We start from the raw sequence: 24355 nt of genomic DNA on the forward strand, positions 1-24355 counted from the left end.
ATTTTGCCTTCTTTAAAAATGAGGAACTTCACAGAAACATTAGGAGAAACTTGCCAATGGTAAGAAGCATTTGACAGTGGAGCAGACACCTTGGGAGGTGGTAGACTCCTTTGCTGGATGTGTTTAAGCAGATGCTGGATGGCCATACGGCAGAGATGCTTTAGTAGCAAAATCCCGGCATTGAGCAGGGGGTTGGATTAGATGCCTTCCAGCTCTAACATTCTGTGATTCTATATCATATCTTTAAAGGCCTGTTTTTAACCCACAACCCCTTTCACAACTTTGCTACCCGTCTCCGCCTTTTGATGAATGGCATACTTTATAGACCATCCTAACAACTGGCCAGTGAATACTGTTGCCCTGGATGCAAACAAAGACCAGGATCAGGTCCCAAGTAGGGGGAGATGCGGAAATGGGCCGAGGCTACAAGCCCTTTCAGAAGACGAAGAAGCCAAACTGCAGATCGTGTTTCAGAATGTGGATCCACACTTATTTCCCTTTTTTCTGCATATCTATACAGTGTGTCCAGATTTTGTAAAATTGGTTGGAGACAGTGAGAAGCAATGTTAGAACACGACAAGCAATGCTCCAACAGCAGGCTACTGGTCCAGGCGATGCAGTTCTCTAACCAAAAAAATGCCTTAACAAAGGCATACACTGGGGAAAATTGTGTATGAAAATGTGTGCATTCGGGAAAATTAGGTGTATTTAAAGGCAGATATTGAGGAATGGCTTCCAAAAATGCATATGCAAAAATGCATGTGTAAAAAACTGGCTTTTTACCAAAGCCTTTGAGGGCTAAATGCATTCCCTAAAGTAGCACACTGTTTTAACTGTTTTATTGTGTTAGATTTTAATTGGTATTGCTTGTTTAATGTTTAATACGTTTTTAGCTGTTTAACTCATTTATTGTTTTATACTGTTTAAATTGATCTGTATGCCACCCTGAGATCTTAATGATATAGGACAGGATATAAATGTTTTAAATAAATACAATGTTCAGGAAAATTGCATACAAAAATGCCTACATATGGGGGGCATATGAAAATGCACATTAAAATGTATGTGAATTTTCATGCTGATTTAAAAAAACCAAAACATTCGCAAGCTGAAGTAGAAATAGTATGGGATGAACATGTGCTTGAAAAAAACATGAATGTTATAGAAAACGAAATGGGCGGATTTGTCAAACCCTAAACAGGAATATACTCCAATATAGACCATTCCATCCTCCACCCTAGTTTTTGGTTTTCCTTTTCCAAATGATGGTTGTAACATATGCTTGTTATATTAATGTATGTGCTTGCATGTTAAGTGTAACCCAGGAAAGTTAGGGTTAAAAGAACATTTGGGAGGTGTGTGTGTATGTGTGTGTGAGGATTCTGAGGTTATTAAAGAGAAAGCTGATAGTCAGTCAGAGAGGGCCATAGGGACTGAAGAAGCTACATCTAGTGGGGTTTGGGAACCAGGATTTAGAGGGGATAGAGTAGGAAGGTTAAGACCAAGTATAGATTTATTAATAACAGTATATATAACTCTTCTTGTGTTTAATCAATTCTATTTGTTCGTTTTCAACACAAAATCCCATGTGTTTGGCTTATTGCGCTACCATTAGCAAATCTATTTCCTTGTCAGTTCTCTTGTATTGGGTAGAGGGAACGACTTAGGCATATATTGGATGTCTCTTTAACTCAGAGAATATAAAGGGCTGAACCTTTGTGTGTCAGTGAGGGGAACTGACTAAAATGGAGGCAGAGGGGGTTTTCAGTTTCAACAGGTGGAAGCTGAAGTAGGTATAACCCAGGGCAGGAATGTCACAGTAGTCAACATTATGTGGTTACTGAGCCTGTTCAGTCCTCTTTGAGGTTATTTTGGCCTTCTACCCCACCCCCCGGGTTTCTTTTTTTAGAAGATTTTTTGGTACTTCTGCAAACTTTAGGGTTCCCCTGAGCATGCTGATCCTTCCCTCTTGTTTCTTATATGGCTGTCTTTGGACTCTGTTTCTGTCAACACTCAACCACTTGAATTCGCTGTTAGAGGGGCGTGATGAAAGGCTGCCATGCCTGGCTATAAATACAAACCAGGCACCAGAACTGTAAAGAACTAAAAGAAGCTAAAGGAAAGCGATCCATTCTCTTTTTTTTTTTCTTCAAAAAATGGACAAGGGCTGTTATCTTTCCATTTCCAAAAACAGACAAAGAATGGCAGGGGAGATGTGTTACAAGTCTGCACTGGGCCCAGAGAAATTGTGCCTTGAGATTGCTTTGATTTAAGAGTGCTTCTTGTTATCATGTTTTTGCAAATCAGTCCAGATTCCACTAATTCCATATTATAATATGTCTCCATGACAGAGATAAACATAGGCCAAGTTTCATGCCCTTAAGCTCAAACATATTTACACATCACAACAAAGAAAGAAAGTGGGGGGAAAACTTTATTGAAACAGGTTGATTTTGTGAATCAGGACAACTAATAGTCCTATGTAAGATATGCTGAGATTTCTAATACAGTTCTCCCAGGTGCGTTTAAAAAAAATGATTTGGATGGCTACACCCATGTGGCATCTGCTAGTAAACTCACCACATACTGCAAGCAGCCATACAGTGGGATGGGGAGCTAGTTATCTGTGACTGTCTTACAGCAAATTCTACCTCACCTCTCTTACCATACACTTCCAATCCCTGCAGGGGCATGGCAAAATGTACCTCAGCATGCAACCACAGCCCTATTCAGGCACTCATTACTGAGCATGGGAAGGAGCCAATGGGAACATCCAGGACTAGACCCACTCCCTTGATGATGACATTAATACCGGCAATGTTCCACAGCTGGTGTGTGATTGGCTCATTCTGAAAGGAGCCACTTCAGCACATGTAGGTTCCCTCTACATCAGGGTAGGCAACATCTGGAGGTTGGGGGGCTGCATTACACCCACGGGGGGGGGGACATCCCTGGCCCCCAGTACCATATTGCCAAATTTGGCACTGAAATGTGGCAAAAAAAAATGCCTGCAATTTTGCTTCCAAGTGAGGCATGCCGGGAGCCCACACGCTTGGTTCTGAGGCAAAATCACTGCTTTTTTTGGTATTGCTGCCACCACAGCAAATTTGACAGTGTAGCAGTGAGGGCCACAGAAAAGGCCAGCAGGTCACATCTTGCCCCACAGTGCTTTACAGGGATGGGAGCCCTAGCCAATCACATGTGTAGAAGCAGCTCCCTTCACATTAAGCCAACCACATGTTGGCTGGGGGACACTGCTAGCACACGTGTCATCGTCAAGGCCTCGGGGCTAGTTGGCCCCCTCACAAATTCAGTAGCCCTGGCCTGAATAGGACATGTATGTTACAGACAACAGTCTCTAAACATAGCTGTTACAAAGGGCTGGATGTGCCTGATCGCATCTGATCTTGGAAGATAAGCAGGTCAGCCCTGGTTAGTACTCCGATGGGAGACTGCCTAGGAATCAGGCTTCCTGCATTGAGCAGGGGGTTGGACTCGATGGTCTTGTAGGCCCCTTCCAACCCTTTTATTCTATGGCATATGGTATGTTTATTAGTAGATACCCTATGCCAAGGGGGTGGATTATGCCTTTGCATGAACTTATTTAGGTAAAATATTTCTTGCCTCCTTCCCATTTGACAATACAATTTTCAAGACAGCTAACACTAGAATGTTAAAATACAGTTCAATAATAAAATAAAACATTCAAAAAACAACAAAATAGCAACAAAATAAAATAGATAAAGCAGCAGTGGAATTGAACAGTAGACAGAGATAGCATGAAAAACAGTTCCAAATGACATCCTGCCAAAAGCTACTGTAAACGAAACAGATTTGACTTGGCACCCAAAAAGAGAGAGAGAGAGAAAAGAGTTGTCACCAAGCAAATTCTTGAAGGGACGGACAACCTTCAATCTGGATGCCATTAAGGAAAAGGCCCTAGTCTCCATTTGCTCCCCTCCCAATCTTTGATGTCATCCAGAGCATGGCCTCTGATGATGACCTCAGCAAATGGGCAGGTTCACATAGAAGACAAGCCTTCAAATACCCTGTTTCTAGGTTGTTCAGGTATCCTGGTTCTGGGCTGTAGGGCTAGCCGTGACAAGATTATCTTTGATTTTTTTCTTGGAGGGGAATCATAGAATCATAGAATAGTAGGGTTGGAAGGGGCCTACAAGGCCATCGAGTCCAACCCCCTGCTCAGTGCAGGAATCCAAGTCAGAGCATCCCTGACAGATGGCTGTCCAGCCTCGTCTTGAACGCCTCCAGTGTGGGACAGCCCACCACCTCCCTAGGTAATTGGTTCATTCATCATTGTCGTATTGCTCTAACAGTCAGGACGTTTTTCCTGATGTTCAGCTGGAATCTGGCTTCCTCTAACTTGAGCCCATGCAGGGATGCAGCCTGCAGAGCAACCGAGGTTGATGCTTCCGACCATAGTGGCTAATTATAAAGTGGACAGCCATCCTGATTTAATACTACACTGAGGCCTAGTTCTCTCTGACATGTCTCTAGAGTCTAGAGTGTAAACAGCCTTACTCAACCTGGTGCTCTCCAGATGTGTTGGACTGGAATGCCCAGCATTGGCCAATGGCCACATTGGCTGAGAATGATGGGAGTTGTAGTCCAAAACATTTGGAGGGCACAAGGTTGGACAAGGCTGGTCTAGACTGTATGTCTTCAGATGGATTGAATGCTTCTAGACACACAAACACACACACTCCCTCCACATAGAAATCAGGCGTATTAAAGCAAAGGTTCTGGCTAGGGTAGCCACAAGACCTACTTTACAGAGGGCAGTCCTTTATTTGAAGGGTTATCTGGTTTAAAGATATGGAACCATAAGAACTGATGTCAGAGGCCTTGAAGTTCCCCTTCAGTGGTTACCACCTGGTCAACAGACTGAGTGGGCACACAGATAACCTGGTCACAGTCCTGCCCCCTGGAGTGAGATGTATTGCATGTCTGTTCTAATTATAGTAATTCTTTCTACATTTGCATCTATACCAGTGGAGGCTGGTGGCTCTGGTCAGTGGGGAGGTGAATCCGCTCTGGGGTTCAGTCAGAACACTAAAGGAGCTATCCAAGGTATGAAGCACCTTGAATAGCTCCTTTAGAGTTCTGACTGTAACGCAGAGCAAATTCATTGCCCCACTGACATTGGTGCCACCAGCCTCCACTGATCTATAAATATAAATTAGCGTATGTAAATGTTATGCAAATCCATGACTGCTTTTGTCTTTTTCTTTGTGTAATGCATTTCCTCCTTTTTGGAGATCCAAAAGTGCCTGCCCTAGTTCTGGTCTAGTTTTCTCCCTGGCATGCTAATTTTCTACATGTTTCAGGAAATGTTTCAGTCTGGAGGAACATGCAATCACGTGAGCCCCCACCTGCAGTCTGAAATAGCTCAGACACTAGTAGACCACCTCAGTGACAACTAGGCCTCAAGTTACAGGGTCCCTGTCGACTTGATTTTCCTTCTGCTTGCATGTAATAAATAGCCCCCAGTGCCATTAAATGTTTATACCAAGTTAATGTTAATGTTTTATTAACACAAGTAAAAAATAACATTTCTAATTCTACAAAAGAGCTCAGTGTGGTTGCTTCCTATCTGTCATGTCTCCAGCGTGTTCTGGTTCCCTTCAGGTGTTATGAACTGGACTTTGGGCACAATGAAGGAAGAGTTATTCCTTCTTATGGAGTTATTCCTCCGTATGGAGTTATTCCTCCGCATGGAATTACGTTTTCTCAAAGAGTTCTGATGGGACAGCTCACTTTTCTGGAGTGTCTGGATTAAGATGGAAGGCTTCTCATCCAGCTCTTTGGCACTGCAGCGGGGGGCTGCCACTTTGCTTGTATTGCCAAACTTGGAGTAGTCAACCGCATAGGTCCCTTCCTCTTCCGTTACGATGGGCACGAAGCGATGGCCCCAAAGGATCTCTTCAGATATGTAGGAAGTTCTCGCTTGGGTGGTGATTCCAGTGGTTTCTACCACACCTTCCAGTATCACAATAATCTCTAGGTCTTGGGTGGCCAAGTCATTGGCAGAGATGTCATAAAGAGGACTCCGCTTGTCAATGATATGGGAAATAATCAAAGGAGCTACTAGGAAAATATTGTTGCTTTCAATGGGATTGTCAACCGGAACATCTAGTTGGTGGATTGGGATGACTTCTCCTTCAGGGGTAGTGGTCTTCCTTACAACTTGGATTCGCACTGAGGCACTGATGATCATGCTTTTCCTCAGGTCTCCCACGCGAAACATGAAGCAGAGTCTGCCGTTACGAACGGCAATGACAGCATTCCGGCTGAAGATCAAGGTCTCTGCTCTCCGATGTGCCTGGGCTGTTTTCATGAAGATGCAGCCAAGCATGACGGCATTGATGATCAAGCCCACAATGTTCTGGAGGATCAAGACACTGATAGCTATGGGACATTGTTCGGTCATCATCCTGCCTCCAAAACCAATGGTCACCTGGACCTCAATAGAGAAGAGGAAAGCAGAGGTGAAGGACCTATGAGGAAGAGGGAAAAAAAGTTGTAGACCATTATACAATTGTGAAGTATAATGGGCCAGTCAATTTATCTGTTAGTGAAGCATACAGTATGTGTGTTAGAACTGAGGACCAGTTTCTGTACTATCAGCCAAATCAAGGGGTAAAAACATTCCTGGACTGTACCAGTTCAGTTTGCAGAGTGGGTTTGGAGTGGCATGTTTGAATACTCAACTGCAAAAAAAAGAGAAGAAGCTCTACAACCCCCCCACCCCCACCCCACAACCCCATCCCTGCATAAAGCAATATAGCATTTCAGGAAGCCAGCTAGGCAGACCCCTTCTTACCAGCATGCTAGTTTTCTATGTGCATGGATTTAATTTAATATGGGGGAGCCATCAAACACAGCAATCCCCTCCTGGCAACCTGACATGGCATAGATCAGGAAAAACTTTGCCACTTGATTTGCTGATGGTATAAAACTAGCCCAGATATTATATTGTTAATAACCCCTGTTATGCGTTTCTCACATGAAAGGGTAAAGCAGTTAGAAACGGGCTACTTCTACCACCCCACAGTGATGCTCAGCTCCTGTAGTCCCACCTCTGCTATCCACAAGCTACCATGGGCATCTGAAGTGGGAAGGTCTTGCCTAGAGGTCTGTTGCTTATAGACCTCTCTAGGCAAGTGCCCTTGCTCCAATTCTGGATCTCTGATTGTGCAGGGTTCCAGAATTTGGAGATACCTACCCACATAGAAGATGGCAGCCATGTGTCATCCAGGGCAGTCTCCAAAGCTCCACTGTAGTTGTTGCCCCTTCACACAAGTAATGCATGAAAGGAGCTAACATGAACAGCAGATATATGGGAATCACTCATCGCTGGCAATGTATGAGAGCCCTGATGTGTGGATCTCACTTGAGATCACATCTGTGTCCTGAAAGATAGTCTGGAGTATGTGGACATGAATCAGGTCAGGTGGGATCCATGCTGATACTGCACCTCATACCCGCCCAGGGGGAGGTGTCCCTAAGCGCACCTGTAACTTCCTCTCATGTAAGTGAACGGTTACCACTCACTTCTATAGGGAAAAGTAAAGTATTACACTTAATTATATATTATATATAACCTGTCACGTACTGCTAATATGTCAGGGCTGTTAATCTTATATGAATTTATGCCCATAGAATTTCCTATAAAATCTGGTGTTCCACCCAGGAGCAAAATTTCTCAGAATCTCTGACAGAGCTGGTGTCAAAGTTAGGCGTGGCTGGACACCTGCTGAGGGCCCAAACCCCAGCAGGGGCCCATGGACAAGAGCCCCTGAAGCTGCTCTTCCGCTTTGCCGTTGCAACCTGCTTGTTCACTCGCCTCTCACTTTGGCCCATACAACAGTGGTGGTGGTGAGGAGGAGGAGGAGGAGATACCACTGCTTACTTGCTCACTGGTTTTCTGCCTGTCAAGCAAGCAAGTGGCGGCAAGGATGAGAAGTAATTGCTGCTGGTGGCAATGGTGGTGAGAAACTAGGCTCAGTGAGGAAGGGGGCCCAATGAAGGTGTCTTGCCCAAGGGTCCTGAAAAGCCTGGAGCTGGCACTGATCTCAGATTTCAGGGTTGTTGTTGTGTTGTTTTTTTAAGAGTATATATCTAGCCATCATAGTTCTGGAGGTATGTTTGCAAAAATATCAGGAAAGTCTGTGATGACCACAGTGTTCTGGAGGCAGGACGTCTTCACTTGGCATGTCTACATCACAACCTCTTCCTGATGTTCTCCTGGAAATACTCTTCCTACTGTAACCTTTGTTGAAAAAGTCCACATTTTTATTTAAACAATCCAAATGGATAAATACATACACATGGACTTTGGAATAAAGCACAAATATTGAGCAACTGAGTTCAATGTCATCCATTATCTTGATATAAATATTAATTTTAGGCAGCACATGATTTGTTTAGGGGGCACATTGATATTAATTTAGGAGCACATGAATATTAATTAGGGGGCACATGAATATTAATTTTATGGGGCACATGATTTTAGGGAGCACATGATTTGCTCTGGGTGTAGAGTTTGGTGGAGAACATGACCAACCCAAACAAATATCTCTTCCAGAATAAATTTCTTGAGACTGTTATCTGACAGTGAAATGTGGGGCATAATTTGGATTTCTAAATACAAAATCTGGATTTCTGTCACATTGTAGAAGATGTCCTCATGGCCATCAATGGAGGCCGTGAGGACATCTCTAGGACTATGTCTACATCAGCCTTCCCCAACTTGGTGCCCTCCAGAATGTTTTGGATTTCAACTCTCATCAGCCCCATAACCAGCATGGCCAATGGTCAGGAAAGCTGGGAGCTGTAATTTAAAACATCAGGCGGGCACCAGTTTGGGGAAGGCTGATCTAAATAATGCATTGGCTTCAGTGGTGTAGTGGAGCCGGGGTTCACACAGACACAGCACCGTCACTTTTTTATTAGCCGGGATGCTGACATCCTTTGCCACCTGCCCCCTCCCCCCCAAGGATTCCCTGTTCCTTTCAGCTTGGCTGCAGTTCTCACAGTAGTGTGTGTGTGTGTGTGGGGGGAGAATGCATCTTCCCAACAACAATATATCATTCCCTGTTGTAATGCAAAGTATTTTGGGGTGGCTTGGTCTGGAATGGCCAATTAAGACCCATTTGCTTTACAAAGGACCTGCTCCTTGCAGATGAACACTCCTAGAACTGGTTTGTTGATGAGGGTCAACACAGCTGTCTGCAATTTTGGACTCTCCTTAAGGGCGTGGCTATGGGGGTTGTCATGATGGGCGCCTGTACTTCAAAATTTACCACAGCACCACTGATTGGCTTCAAAACAAACCATTCGCTGCTTGGAAACTTCTGAATGCATTATGGCAGTTGGGCAGCGGCATGCGACACAGTTGACACAAGTGGTATAGCCCACATGCATTTGTGGGATGTAGACTAGAGATGCAACCCAAGGCGTGTACTTTACTATGCATTCTTAAGTGGTACGGACTCATCTCCTGACTCGTAACGCCAAGCTGGCCGCCACCCCAGTATGCCCTTTGTTCTTATGACCGCACTTTACCTGATGCAAGTGACACACGGCTTCCACTTACTGATGTCTTCGTTCATCGTGCACGGCTTGTCCATGTCTCCGTGCGCAAAGGCCACCAGCCACCACATCATGGCAAAGAAGAGCCAGCTGCACAGGAAGGACATGGTGAAGATCACCAACGTGTGGCGCCACTTCAGGTCCACCAAGGTGGTGAAGATGTCTTGCAGGAAACGCCCTTGCTCACGAATGTTCTTGTGGGCCAGGTTGCAAGCCCCGTTCTTGGCAATGAAGCGGGCCTTGCGTGGGCGGTCTCGGATGCGCGGCTTGCCCAGGTTCTCAGCTGCAATCCGTGCAAGGACATATTCTTCAGGGATAATGCTCTTCCTGGCCAACATCGTCCTGTCACCATAATCTACCAATCAACCAAAAAGCAGTGAGGGTTGAGAGCCCCAAACGACCCTGCAGAGATCTCCCTTGAATTCCGGTTACTCTTATCAGATCCTGCAAAAAATAAAGAAGAGATGAGTTCCCCCCATTTCTCATTCCATGCAGGCCCGGCATCAAGGGTCAGCACCACTGGGCAGCTGTCGAGGGTCCACACCCTAGCAGGGGGCCCACTGGCAAGAGCCCTGCAACCTGCTTGTTCACCACTCTCTTGCTCTGGCCCAGACAATGATGATCATGTGAAGGAGGAATGGTTGATTCCACTGCCTGCTTGCTCATTGCCTCCCTGCCTGGCAAGCAAGCAGGTGGTAGCAACAATGAGGATGAGAAGCAGCAGCAGCAGATGACAATGGTGGTAAGCAGGTAGACTCACTGAAGGAGAGGGGCCCATTGACAGTGACTTTCTGAAGGGCCCTCCAAAACCTGGAGCTGACACAGATTATATAGCTGCTAGGAAAGCAGCTTCCAAGCAGAGTGGCCAGGCATGTGAGAATTCTCTTGAGGATTGACAGCCTCCCTCCAAGTTGTGAGACGTTATGCACTCTCATATGCAAATATCCAAGAATTCTGCGATGCATCGTTGATGCATTTGTTTTTGTTGCACGTGGCAGACTTTTCTTGGTTTTTAACAGGCTACTCTTTCTAGTTTCATTTGTACGGTCAATTTCATTCAGTTGCCCAGTTTATTAGCCAGCATTTTCATGGTTTTTAGCAATGCCATAGTGTGTGTAAACAAACAAAGAAACATAATACTCTTCCCACTGTTCCCACATACAGTTTGGGAACCATTTGGGAACTTGGCATAGCTCATCGTTGAACTATGGAATTCACTACTGGAAGATGTACCAATTTGGATGGCTTTAAAAGGGGGTTGGGCAAATTCCTGGAGGAAAAGGCTATTGATGGCTACTAAAGGAGATTCATGCCTTCACAATAAGAAATATCCATACCATTATGGATAAGGAGAATAAAACCAAGTAGATTTAGATGACATTTAAGCAAGAATGTGACACCCTTTCCTCCCAGTCTGTGTGCAGGCATGTACACACACACATACACATCTTACCCTGAGAATTTCCAGTAGCCATCAAAAGCCTGGCTGTCTCATCCAAGGAACATCCTTTAATATTGCTTTGACTTTTGCTTTAATCAAGATACGTTGTCAAACTAGTAATATGTGGAACTCCCCTCCTGAATAAATTTGTCTCCTTTGACATTCCTTAGAACAGGGATGGACAGAAAGTAGATCTCCAGATGTTTGGACTTCAACTCCCAGCATTCCGTATCACTGGCCATGCTGTCAGGGGTTTCTGAGAGTTGAAGCCCCAAACAGCTGGAGATCTACATTCTGCCCACCCTGCCTTAGAATTTCCCAGATGCAGAAACCTCCATGCTGGCTTCACATTTTGCGTTACTGGAAACTTTAAGCCTTCAAATGTTAAATGGTAGCATGGACTTGGAGCCTTTAAGTATTGCAGAGGCTAGGTAGCGCACCCATGTGGAGAAGTGCTCTTTGGTGGCTTCTATGTGGCTGCCATCACGTTTAAATCAGCCCTTTAGGAAGGCCCAGTTCTCACTGGGATGGTTATGGAGGGTAAGGCTACCCATGAAGGACAGGCCTCTCAATGGCTACTGCTGATGAAGGCTCTATATTGCCTCCAGTATCAGAGGCAGTATGCCCCCCAATACCAGTTGTGGGAAAGTGCCGTTGCACTCATGTCCTGCTTGTGGACTTCCCATGGGCATCTGGTTGGCCATTATGTGAACAGAATGCTGGACTAGATAGACCTGCGGTGTGCAGAGGCACTGCCAGGTTGAGCGGGCCAAAGTCAAGGTGCTTTCCTGGCGGTGTGTTTTCTTTCTCTTTGTTAATTTCGAGTAGCAGCATGCTGAACCAATAAGACACTGACTTTGCGAGTGTACATCCACTGAGTGAACCAGAGTGGCGAAGGGGCCGTCTTTCCGCCACTCCAGTGCTTTCATTGGCCGTGTTTTCCCCCGAAGGCAGCGTCTGATTGGTTCACCTCACTGCTACTAAAAGTTAACAAACAAACAAAACTTTGATTTAAAATGACGCGCCACGGGGCTGCAGCCTTGACCAGAGCTGCCTTTTAGCAGTGGGTCAGCAGGAGGTGGGGGAGCCATGGTTGCTTATCAGGGGTCGTTTGGGGGCTGTCCTGGACTGCAGGCACACGGACCCACACCCCATGGTTTGGCCCTGGCAGCCCCGCTGGTGGTCTGATTCAGCACAGGTCTTCTTACATTCTTAACCTGAGCTTGGTCCATACCACTTCAGGCTACAAGTGGGGGCTCACATGAGTTGAATGTGCCTCCAGACAAAGGATTACTGCCACACAGAAAACTAGATGTCAGAGCGAAGGCTTTCCCCCTATCTTCTCCCATGCTGGTTTTCAATGGGTGGTAGGATTTTTACGGGGGAGTATTCATCCTTATGAGCTCTCACCTGCTGAATGAAGTGGTACAACCCAGACACAGATTTCTCTCTCTCTCTCTCTCTCTCTCTCTTCCTCCACCCAGTAAAACTAGGCTATCAGTTGGATTAAGTAAAGAACTAAATAAGTGACAGAAAAGAGGATGGAAGAGGGACAGTGCTATCTCTTTGGCTGAGAATGTCATGATGCATTCTTCAGAGCACTGGAGAGCTGAAACGTTATCTCCCTACATCCCCTTTACTTAGTAAGAACCTGCCATGCCAAAAGATTTTCAAATGGGTTAGTTCACAGTAGAGAAGCCACTGAATTTTGCCCTGGAGATTCCTGCTTGGATATTCAGGGAATTTCAAGGGAAACAAAAACAATAATGGTAGGGAATTTTTCAGGTAGCACATCCCTGCGTAGCACCCATGGAAAACTTTTGTGTCGGTTGTCAGTAAAATTTCGTTGTGGGGAACGTTGGCCTCTTACGACCATTACATGGCCTGGGGCAGCTTTCTCTGACTTAGCGCACTCCAGATGTGTTGGACTACACCTCCCAATGGCCATGCTGGTTGGGAATGATGGGAGTTGTAGTCTGCCACATCTGGAGGGGGCCCGATTGGAGAAGGAATCTCAGGGTTGCTGAAGAAACCCTTCTCCAGCTAGTAAGAAAAGGTTGAAAAAAACCAAATTGCCAAATTTTGCCCAATACTGAATGAGACCATTGGCCCATCTAGCCCAGTATTGTTCACCCTGACTGGCCACAACTCTCCAAGCTCTGAAACAAAGGTCTTTCCATCAGCCCTGTTCTCTGAGTTCCTTTAATTGGAGATACCAGGGATTGAACCTGGGGCCATCTGTGTGCAAAGCATGTGCTCAACCTCTGAGCTACAAAGACACGTGCACGGACGTTCAAGGGAAGCCAAACAAACAAACAAAACCCATAGACAAGATTATCAATATTTCTCAGTTGGGTTCTGCTGCATGCCAACAGCATGCAGGAACCAGGGAGCAGGACTGAGCTAAAATGAGGGCAAAAATCCACCAGGAAATTTTCCTGAAGTTGTCTCAACCATCGGAATGGATGCAAGAGTATAGTGATTTACTACACTCTCTAGAAGGCTCCAGAAAGGAGTCCTAGGAATGCCACCAACACACACACACACACACACACACACACACAAGATTCTTCAAACAAATTCATGTGAACATCATTCAAAAACAGCTTGGGTTGAGTTAATCTTTTTCTCGGGCAATGTGAAAGGGTTAGATGCAGCATTGACCTCTTTCCAACTTAATATTTACACATTTTTAGTAAATCAAACCCAATGCCCAAGATATTATTATCTTGTTATATGGTGCTTTTCCAAATAAAGACAGACTGCTGAAGCATGAAATACCAGCAAAATACTTAATTCCAAGGTCTGCTGTAGGGAGTGCTATGGAGCTGCAGATATGGCTTTTCGAGCGGGGGGGGGGGGCGTGCGGGGAGGAAGATCAGGCAACCTTGCCAGCATGTTTAGGGTCTAAACAGGATTTAATCTGAGCAGGGGCACACGAGGGTTTAGCCCTGGAACCTTCCCACCACTATTTACTACCAGCCCTGAGACATGTGAATAAGCAATCTTCTGAGCATGTCCAAAGTACCTTTCTCTAATCCTTAATTCATTACAGCCAAACGCAGCTGAGAGTAGGAGGGAAATGGTTCCAGGCCAGAGGAGGGAATCGCTGTTAGAATTGAGCATCTCTCACATTAGAAAATTCAGCACTGCCACACTTGCTTAAGAGTGGGGAGGGGTTTGAGAACTTATTGAAGTGGTGGTGGGGAAAACATACAGAAGTGCGAAGGGGAACTCACAACAGCTGCAAACACCTGGACTGCCTTTGTCAGGAATTAGGGGAGGAGACCTTGCCTAAGAAAGTGCAGACAGATGGAAGAAGGAAAATGGAAACTTACGAAGATTCCACAGCAACGGAACAAGGGTGCTCTGGAGCCTGCGTCAGCCTGGCCAAATCCTCTGAAGTTCCATGGCAGATGAATTCCCAAGACGCAAAGCAGGCAGGGTGAAGATGCAGGTAGCTGGTCTCTGGCTCTCGGCTCCCCTCTGGGATTCTTATGCCGCTCGGCCTCCAAACTAGATGGTGATGGTCAGAGCCATGATTTTGTATGCCTTAGCCCGGGAGCTGTTCTTCGGCAAAGGGGAGGAGGGAAGGGACAGCAGAGGGGATAATGAGACAGCTCAAGTTAGGGGAAGGGCAGCCAAGCTGTGTATGGGACTAGGTAGAAGAGAATAATCTCAACAGCAGGAGTAGCCCCACGAGATCCCTCCTCCCCCCTGGATATACAAATCCTTTACGAACTTCCCAACATTTTCCCGGAGTTTGAGGATGGGAAGGAGAAAGGAGACGGGAGGATGTTGGCCTGAGTCCAAAACTCCATTGACGCAGAGAGTGAGTGAGTGAGAGAGAGAGAGAGAGAGAGAGATGAGTTAGATTTTAAATGAGTTAGATTTTAACCTCTGAACTAAAGAGAGTTCACGGATAAAGAGAACCCCAGCCCTCAGGGTTTTCCAGGACAATCAGTTCGGTTGTTGGCTGGTTTCCGTAAAGAACAGAGGTCAGAAAGATGTGACCTTTGACCCTGCATGGGCCACACTTCTCTCTGGGGAGGGTCAGCCCAACCCCTAAGCAGTCGTGCCATGTGATTCAAGAAGAGTATCCAGGGATCGATGGCAAAATGTTCCGGAGGTACCGGAATGCCACGATTGCATCATGCACACCCGAGAATTGTGATGTTGGAACATGCGGTATGGGGGTGGTGGGGAGAGCGAGGAGTGTTCACAGAAGCATAGTTGCATCCTCTGTGGACGAAAGGAGCCTCATGGACTTCCATCAGCAGTCCAGTTCCTCGCCAAACCAGGCAGGCTAAACTCTGTCGCTGAAGGGCGCCCTCTTGGCTTCAATACCAGCCTGGATACTGTCAGCTGATTCCACAAGCCAATCAGGACCAACTAGCTCCTATAAAGTCTTAACATCTCTGTTAGTCTGAGCAACTTGTCATTGGGACTTGCCAGCCTAAGAGATTTTGTCACCTGAAGTAAAGGATAAAATGGCAGCCCCCAGCCCCCACATGCAGGAGTCAACCACAGTGATATAGTTGAATATTACTTCAACACCGATGATGGGATAGCATCCTCTACCACACCTGAGGACAGAAAGATAACTTCAGGGGTGCATGACAGGCTGCTTAACATCTATAGCTCTGTCCTCCATCACCTCACTGCTGCTCCCTTAGCATAGGCTGCCTGAGGCAGTTGCCTCACTCTGCCTAGCGGCAGGGCCGGCCCTATTGGGAGAATCTGCTGAACAGCCTTATCCTCCTTGTTTGCTGCTGAGTTGACCACCAGCTCAACTTCCGTCACATCACCTACCTCTGGCCCTTTGGACCTTCATCTGCCTGCGCCAGCACTGGGGCCCTGCCCTTCTCTCAGATGTGGCAAGGCCTGACACCTCCCTCCTTAGGTTCAACTAGTGCACAAGCACTGGATCGGTCCAAAGGTCCATGTAGTCCTGCTCCTTTATTCCAACAGTAGCCAGCTGGGAAGCTCACAAGCATGAGACGGCCTTTCTCTGATGTTAATCTTCAGAATTTGGGATTCAGCATTTCACACCTCCTGAACGTGAAGGTTCCATTCTGCAACTATCATGGCTAATAGCCCTGGGTAAACTTTAGGCTGCAGACCTCTCCCCAGGGGCGTTGACCCTCTTTCAACCTGAGGGCCAAATTCAATTTCAGAGAAGCTCTCAGGGGCCACACTCCAGTGATGGGCAGGGCCAAAGGCAAAAAGGGTGGGGCCAAAAATACCACATATTTGAGCTTATAGTTCTCACTGCCAGTAACTAAGCCTTAGGAGAGGCATTTCAACCTTTTAGCATGAGGGAAAACCCTCCACAAAAGCCAGGAAACTACCAAATGATTGGTGGGTATGGGGGGGGCAAAGGAAGGGAGCGTGGCCATCTGAAGAACCCTGGATGGCTGGATTGGGGCCCCTAGGCGGCCTGGATTTGGCCCACAAGTTTTGGCCCACAAGTTTTGCAACCTACTATGTCCACTTTGTCTGGGAGTAAGCCCCACTGTACTCAGTGGGACTTACTTCTGAGTAGTCATATATAGGCTTGTGCTGTTAGTCACTCATAACAAAGTCCTGTTGCCTTTCTTGCAACAGGACCTGCTTGTGACTCATTTTCGCTGGTTTGTGCCCAACTAGCTTATTTTATCCTGCAACTGTTGCCAGCACGACAAGGTAAACAATGGTGTGGGTCACTTTCATCTAAAGCGCAACATATTACGGTTTGAAAGCTGGCAAAACATCCCATATAAACCACCGGTCTAAGAAAAGGTCTCTTTCTTTACCTATCCTATCTTTCTCCAACGCACAGAGCATCCTGAGAACTATGCAGCAGAGACAGCAAAGAAGACATGCACCAAACGTCATTCCCAAACAAAACAAAGCTATCAGTGCAGAGCAAAAGAAAAAAGGGAAAAGTTTGTGATGCTTTCCCAGTGCTCTGAGCTGATGAAGTACATAATCCTGGCACTCAGCATCTTCTGTTTAGTGGAAACTTATATTCTTAGAAACCTGATTCGTCTCTCTCACCGACTACTCCCCCCCGCCCGGCAAACTATTAGGGTTTCTAATAGGAGGGACAAATGCTGCCGCCATTTTATACAACTCTGTTTAGACAGGGGCACGTGATGGTCTTCAGTGTTAACCTAAAGCTTGGGCAATGCTCTGCTGAGGTAGTGATCAGATAGGCAGTGTGGTGTAGTGGTTAGGGTAGGACTGTAGAGACCCAGGTTCAAACCCCCAGTCCTTGGATCCGTTTCTCTCTCTCCTCTCTTAGCCTAATCTAAGGAAGGGCTTAGTGGTAGAGTACCTACTTTGCACACAGAAGATCCCAGGTTCGATCCCTGGCATCTCCAGGTAAGACTAGGAAAGGATCCTGCCTGAAACCCTGGAGAGCCGTTGCCAGTCAGGGTTGACGATACTGGGCTGGCTGGACCAAGGGTCCGACATGGTATAAGGTGGCCTTCTATGTACATCACAGTGTTGTTGTGAGGATAAGATGAGGAAGGGCAAGAGAACCTTACAAGATTCTTGGAGGAAAGGTGGGATATAAATGTAATGAATGAATATATACAATCTGGTGTCTGGAACTATTAGCCAGGATCGCTTGATGGAGACTCCCTGTACTTAGTATACCTCTAAATGTCAGTTGCCACTTGCACTGGCTGCCTGTATGTTTCTGAGCCAGATTCAAGGTGCTGGTTAGGGATGGGTGAACTCCCCTGCGCCCACCCCATGAGCCACTCGCTGGACTCCCACCACTTGCCCGGTGCGCAGGGCAAGGCTCTGGATGGTCTGCAGGCACCCAGTGTGAGCTTGCAGTGTCCTGCTTGTCCGTGAGCTGCCATTTTGTGTAAAATTGCGGGTAAGCCTTTGAAGGAAATTGCCATTTTGCACAAAATGGTGATTTCCGTAACAGGCTTACCTGCGATTTTACACAAAATGGAGGCTTACAGACAAGTGGGAGGCTGTGAGCTTGCCTGACTTGGCACATACTGAGTTGGGCAAGCTTGGGGGTCCACGAACTGACATCCAAGGGGCCAAGCTGGCCAAAACTCGCTGAGCTTGAACCCCAAACTGGATTCCTCCAACATCCCAAGTGCTGGTTGTTTTGACCTATAAAGCCTTACATGGCTAAGGACCACAGTACCTGATGGAGCACCTTCTGGCATGAACTAAGCAGTGCACTAGGGATGTCAGAAAATTCCGCCACAGATCTCAGTGCATTCGGCCCCCTGAAATCCGTGGCGGAACGAAGCCCCCTGCCCCACCACCCCACGAAAGGCGTGCGAAACGGAGCACTTACCTGGTGCCGTTCGCGCTGCTTTGCGAATGGTGTCTGCGGCTGCGGCTGCCATTCGCTTCCCCATTTAGGCTGTGATAGGCTACGTAAATACTTATGTAGCCTATCACGGCTAACGCAGGGACGCCATTTGCATCCCTGTGGAGGCCGTGATAGGCTACATAAGTATTTACGTAGCTTATCATGGCAAAAAAAGGGAACGCAAATGACAGCTGACGTAGTTCCTGTTGGATTTTTTTTGCCGTGATAGGCTACGTAAATATTTACTTAGCCTATCACTGTAAAAAAACGGGTGCAAACGGCGTAGCAGCCACCATTTGTGCCCCTGTCTTTCACCGTGATAGGCTACGTAAATATTTACGTAGCCTATCATGTCCAAAAACATGAACGCAAATGGCGGCCGCTGTAGTCACTGCCATTTGCGTCCACAGGCTCCAGACGCCTGTGAATGCACCCGGCTGGCAGCTCCGTGGAGTTGCCGTGGAGCGGAGCCGGCAGGGTTAGGATTTGGGGGGGAGGTACAGAGCGCCTCCCCCCCACCGCAAATCACCCCTGCAAAAAGGTAAGTGACTTTCGTACATCCCTACCGTACACGATCAGAATCTAAGGTGCTCCTCCAGGTGCCTCCTCCAAGGGAGGCTCGGAGGCTGGCAACAAGGGACAGGGCCTTCTCAGTGGTGGCCCCTCCAATTATAGAATGATCTTCTCGATGAGGCTCACCTGGTGTCAACATTGTTATCTTTTCAGCACCAGTTTAAAACTGCCCTCTTCTCTCAGGTATTTGTCAGCATATGATGAGTTTTTAATCAGATCTTGGATTGTCGTTGGCTGATTGTTTAAAAAATTATTTTTAGATATATGTTGTCTGTGTCTGTGCTATCTGTTTATATATGTTTATGTAAATGTCTTTTGTACTTTGTGTAACATATTTTAATGGTTTTAATTTTTGTGAACCACCCAGAAAGTGGTTTCACTCCATCAGGTCAAAGCTCGGTCAAATCAAAGCTATCAAAATAGCTATCAAAATAGCTATCAACAGCTATCAAAATAGCTCCATCAAATCAAAGCGCCATCAAATCAAAGCTACCAAAATAATCAAAGCTCCATCAAATCAAAGTGCCATCAAATTAAAGCTATCAAAATAATCAAAGCGCCACCAAATCAAAGCTCCACCAAATCAAAGCTCCATCAAATCAAAGCTCCATCAGCTCCATTGCCATGGCCCACTCACATATTCATTTAATATGTGAGGGGTTCCACCCCCTTTTCTCCATGCTAAATCAGCTCCATCAAAGCAAAGCTTCTTCTAGTCCAGCATTCATTCATTCATTCATTCATTCAATCATTACATTTGTATCCCGCCTTTTTTCCTCCTTAAGGAACTCAAGTCGTTGTCCTCCTCCATTTTATCCTCACAACAACAACCCTGTGAGGTGGGTTGGGCTGAGACTCTGTGACTGGCCCAAAGTCACCCAGTGTGCTTCCATGGCTGAGTGGGGACTAGAACCCAGATCTCCTGACTCCCAGCCCAGCACTCTAGCCACTACACCACACTGGCTCTTTTGCCAAGAATGGGCAGCCAGATGTCTCCAGAACTTCCCAAGCAGCCTGCTTCTCCTGCAGTTTGTCCTGAGCATCACTCTTGTGGCTATCTGCCGTCGATAGACCTATTTCCCATGAAGGGATCAAATCTTAAACAGCAAAGGGCACTGTCTTTCCACTGAAGTCCTCAAGGCCATTTGCAACAAATATGCTAATAAAATATTGACATAAAGAGAGGTCATGGCAACAATCACCAACGAAATGCAGTACAGATGTAAAACAGCAACAGTTATTGGGGAGCCGGGGGCGGGGGGAACACAACGTAACCTTTACAAAAAACAGGATCTGTGTTTTTCAAATAATTTCCCTGTAAAAATAACTCAGATCACTTATGTTGACTTCAACCCTTGCCCTGTGCAGTTTCCTGATGAGTCCACTCCCCGGTTTGATCAAATTACAAGATACCAAGCGATTTGGTGAGGACTGAGATTAATTAGAGATTCATTCTGTGCACATGGGTTTTTGTACATGTGCAATATCAAACTGCATCTTGGGACCTGTACTTTGGATGCGTCCTGACTTCATGCATCGCCTGCATTATGTACCCCTTCCTGACTGGTTGTTTCCATGTGGCTTCACTACATAATGTTTGCTTGCCTTTGCCAATTGGTATACGTCAGAGAGATATGATTGGATTGTGGAAAGAGTTCAAATGCCAACCTTTACCTCAAGGGTTAAATGACATCATCACATTTCCTCCAGAAAGAAAAGGGTTAAACCAACCAACTCACCACATGCGCAAAAATGCCATAGTTTAGATGCAGGCTGCACATGCTCTGAAGCTCGCGATCGATTCCAGAATTGATAATGAATTTGTACGTCAGCTATCCAAGCTTGCAACAAAAGTGAGCATTATGAATGCATGAGTTTGGTGGGAGATTCAGGACAGATAAAGGAAGTCCTTCTTCACACAGCGCATAGTTAAACTATGGAATTAGCTACCACAGGAAGTAGTGATGGCCACCAGTTTGGATGGCTTTGAAAGGGGGGTGAACAAATTCCTGGAGGAAAAGGCTATCAATGCCTACTAGTCCTGATGGCTACATGCTACCTCCAGTACCAGAGGCAGTGAGCCTATGCACATCAGTTGCTGGGGAACATGGGTGGGAGGGTGCTGTTGTGCTCATGCCCTGCTTGTGGGTTCCAGGTGGACAGCTGGTTGGCCACTGTGTGAACAGAATGCCGGACTAGATGGACCCTTGGTCTGATCCAGCATGGCTCTTCTTATGTTCTTATGAGTTTTGACCAACAAGCTGACTAATTACAAAATTCAGCAGCATCACTACTATTAGCTGATGCATCTTCCAAGCAATCCCTCCTGGAAACCTGGGCTTCTCCTTCTGGGTTCCATGCTGGTCATTGTAACAATGTGTTGTTTAGGCTCCCTCTTTCTTGAGATAAAATGACAGCAACGGTAAACAACAATTTATAAAACAAAACCTGGGGATTCAGTCCTTCAAAAGTGGGTCTTTATCCACGTCTTTAAGGCCCACACAAACCTATGCAGAGATTTCCCCTCTTATACTCTCCAGCTTCTTGCAACTCCAGGTTTTCAATATGAGGCCTTGCCCACAGTGAAAAGCATCCCCATCAAAGTTAAAGAAATGATATCAAAGTCATTAGCAGTAATACAACCTGTGATCAAGAAGACTGAAAATCCCTGACATCGCTTCCTTTCAAGGAAACCATTTCTGTGCTTGTTTGGGGGCCAAGAACTACGAAATATGAATGTTTGCCTTCTACTGTAGTCATATATCAGAACAGGATGGGAAACAAAGGCACGAAATGACATGGGTTTCTCTCTGCAAGGGGCACTGTCTCATCCAATAATGTTCAAATCAGAATGTCAATACAGTCACAGAAGACTGGGTTATCACTCCCTGCTCTAGGGGAAATAAGACAAACCCATCTTGTCATTCAAATGTAATTGAGAGAGAGAGAGAGAGATCCATTTCAAGGGTAACCCCTCTGATACTTAATTTTTCTTCTCCTGCAGGATAGAGATGGCCACCTTTAATAAACAATGCTTCCTTAACATTTTGGATGGTAAGTCTGATAGTTTGTAAATTTAGGATTAACGAATATTCAAACTAGACTTCTGCCCTATAGCACGCTATATCAACTTCTCTAAACCATTGTCAAACAGTTTTATGAGAATGGATTTGTGATGTTTATCAGGACTTATTTAAGTTTTAGTTTATATCTCAACTCCATCTCTGTTCCAAGGGCTGGCTGTAGATGTCATTGCTTGACCTGGATAATTTGAGTTTAATCCATTTGTCCCATCATGGAAATCTGCATGCCAGAGATGCCCAGCAAGTAAAGATTTTGATCTAATAATATTTGAACGTAAGTCGATGTGGAAGTGCTGGAAAAGAAATGTGAGGGCTCCCCGCAACGGTTTTTTAGAGCATTTTCCTCAAATACTACTTATGCTCATTTCCATTTAATTTCCCACACAGGGATTTCTGTGTCACTCAGCACCCAAGGCAACGGTCTGCACTGAACTTATCACACCCTGCCCATCTAGACTGGCAGTCCCAGAGTGGAGGTTGTCCAGGTGCAAGCTAGTCAGCTGGAAAGTAGCCAGCCAGGGTCCTCTTCACGCATGGGAATGCCAGAGGAGGAGGAGGAGTTAGAAATATGAGATCCAAAGGTGAGACATCGGGCTAAGCGAGAGAAGCAACGTCAACTCGTGAGGCATTCCTGAATGCTGGCCGCACAGGGAAGGTCTTTCTGGAGAGACCCACCCTGAGGGAGGGGCTTAACCAGCCGCTCAGGTTGTCGAAGAGACGGCCGACACCAGTTTCCGTTGCAACTATCTAACATAGTGCATTAACCAAAGCGCTGCTTGTAGACTATGTGGCCCTGTATTATGCAAAGCTGTCTAGAGATTTAGTACTTCTGGGCTGTTTGTGGATTCCAATTGTAACCCGAGGCGTGGCTGATGTAACTGTAGTTTGCATAATAAAAGCAACTGTTTTGCACTTCAACTTGTCTGATCGATCACAAAGAGAGACCAGAGGCTGGGCGCTTGACAGTGGCTTCCAGCTGTGTTGGACTACAACTTCCACCCCCCCAGTCAAGATGCCCACTTGACATGCTGGCTGGACATGATGGGAGTTGTAGTCCAACACATCTGGAGGCCACCAGGTTGGGGAAGGCTGGTCTAGCTCTTAGTGGCCTTGCTTTACTTTTGTAACTAAGAACCACAGCTGTCATCATTCTTTTGTCTCCACACATCAACTGTAACCTGGAAGCATTTTCATCCAGACAGCTCCTCTTTCCTAGTTCTTACTTCACTTCTGATGTAGACCCAGTTCACCCCCCCCTTTTTTTTTGGTCCCAGCAATTTTCCTGGAAACTACAATTACAGGTGTTGCCGCCAATGTCTGGTTTGACTTGACTCAGTAACATGCTCCCAAATGGATAAAGCACATGCTGTTTCCCTGCTTGGTTGATCAGTCCAATCCAGTAGCCAGTCAGTGACCCAGTTTGCACGTCAGACACCACATGGTTTATTAACCATGGGTTCTTGATAATGAAGTGAGAGCAAGCATGTTGGCTCCTGAATACCAGACCGCTCCCACTCTTGAGTTAAACAACCCAGGGATGCTACATTTCTGTGTTGTTTATTGTGATGTCCAAACCTGGAAATGGAAGTTGTTCGGGGAAAACCCAGCTGTGTAACCCAAGAACAAAACATGGGTTACAAGTCTGGGTTGTTCTTTCCCTAACACACACTTCCTGAAAGCCATTGGAAGGATCTCAACATGAAGGCATCCTGGGAAACTGTGTGTGTGTGTGTATACTCTTGAAATAGACCATGGCGATTATTTTATTTCATTTCCTCAAGAAGGTCAGTATCCTATTTGGCATTGGTACTAATGTAAATTATGTTGTGCTAGCACAAGCTACCTCGAGCACAATGCCAGTAGTGTTTGCTGGTGCAACTGGAAACCCGTCATGCCAACAAATGCAGCTCCAGTTGCGCTAGAGGTAGCTTGCGCTTGCGCGATGTAATGTGTGCTAGTGCTTGTGCTGAAGAAGAGGCCGCCCACAGATCTTATTCCAGGTTATCACTAGAACAACATTGTCAAGTCAGTTAGGTTTAGGCATAGTGATTGGCCCAAGAACACTGTGCCAGCTTCATGGCTGAGCAGAGATTTGCCTCCAGTTCCCCCTTGCCCAAGTCCAGTATTTGAACCACTACATCACACTGTGTTTTTTTTTTTCCAAATAAGCACATAGCTAAGGAAGATCAGGGCTGCTTCTGTGAGGCTTTGCTTCAGATTTTATTTTCTTGGAAACTACGGGGATTCTGGTACTTCCAAACCCCAAATTTCAAGGCCTTTCCCCCTTGCCACATTTCAGTGCATGCCTCTCAG

The 24355-nt window shown here is 46.1% G+C and overlaps 1 protein-coding gene across 1 annotated transcript; it reads right to left on the reverse strand.

The window, feature by feature from the left end:
• Positions 1 to 5249: 5249 nt before the first annotated feature.
• Positions 5250 to 14811, reverse strand: KCNJ8 (potassium inwardly rectifying channel subfamily J member 8). Its single transcript, XM_084811693.1, has 3 exons — positions 14392 to 14811; positions 9586 to 10056; positions 5250 to 6515 (listed from the first exon to the last, which is right to left on the reverse strand). Exons 2-3 carry the CDS (start codon positions 9948 to 9950, stop codon positions 5615 to 5617), a joined length of 1266 nt encoding a protein of 421 aa, XP_084667819.1. The 5' UTR covers positions 9951 to 10056; positions 14392 to 14811; the 3' UTR covers positions 5250 to 5614.
• Positions 14812 to 24355: the final 9544 nt, after the last annotated feature.

The sequence above is a fragment of the Heloderma suspectum genome, chromosome 7 (genome assembly GCF_057233095.1).
Source record: "Heloderma suspectum isolate Gila_16-S chromosome 7, 16-S_ref, whole genome shotgun sequence".
In the NCBI taxonomy this organism is placed as follows: Eukaryota; Metazoa; Chordata; class Lepidosauria; order Squamata; family Helodermatidae; genus Heloderma; species Heloderma suspectum.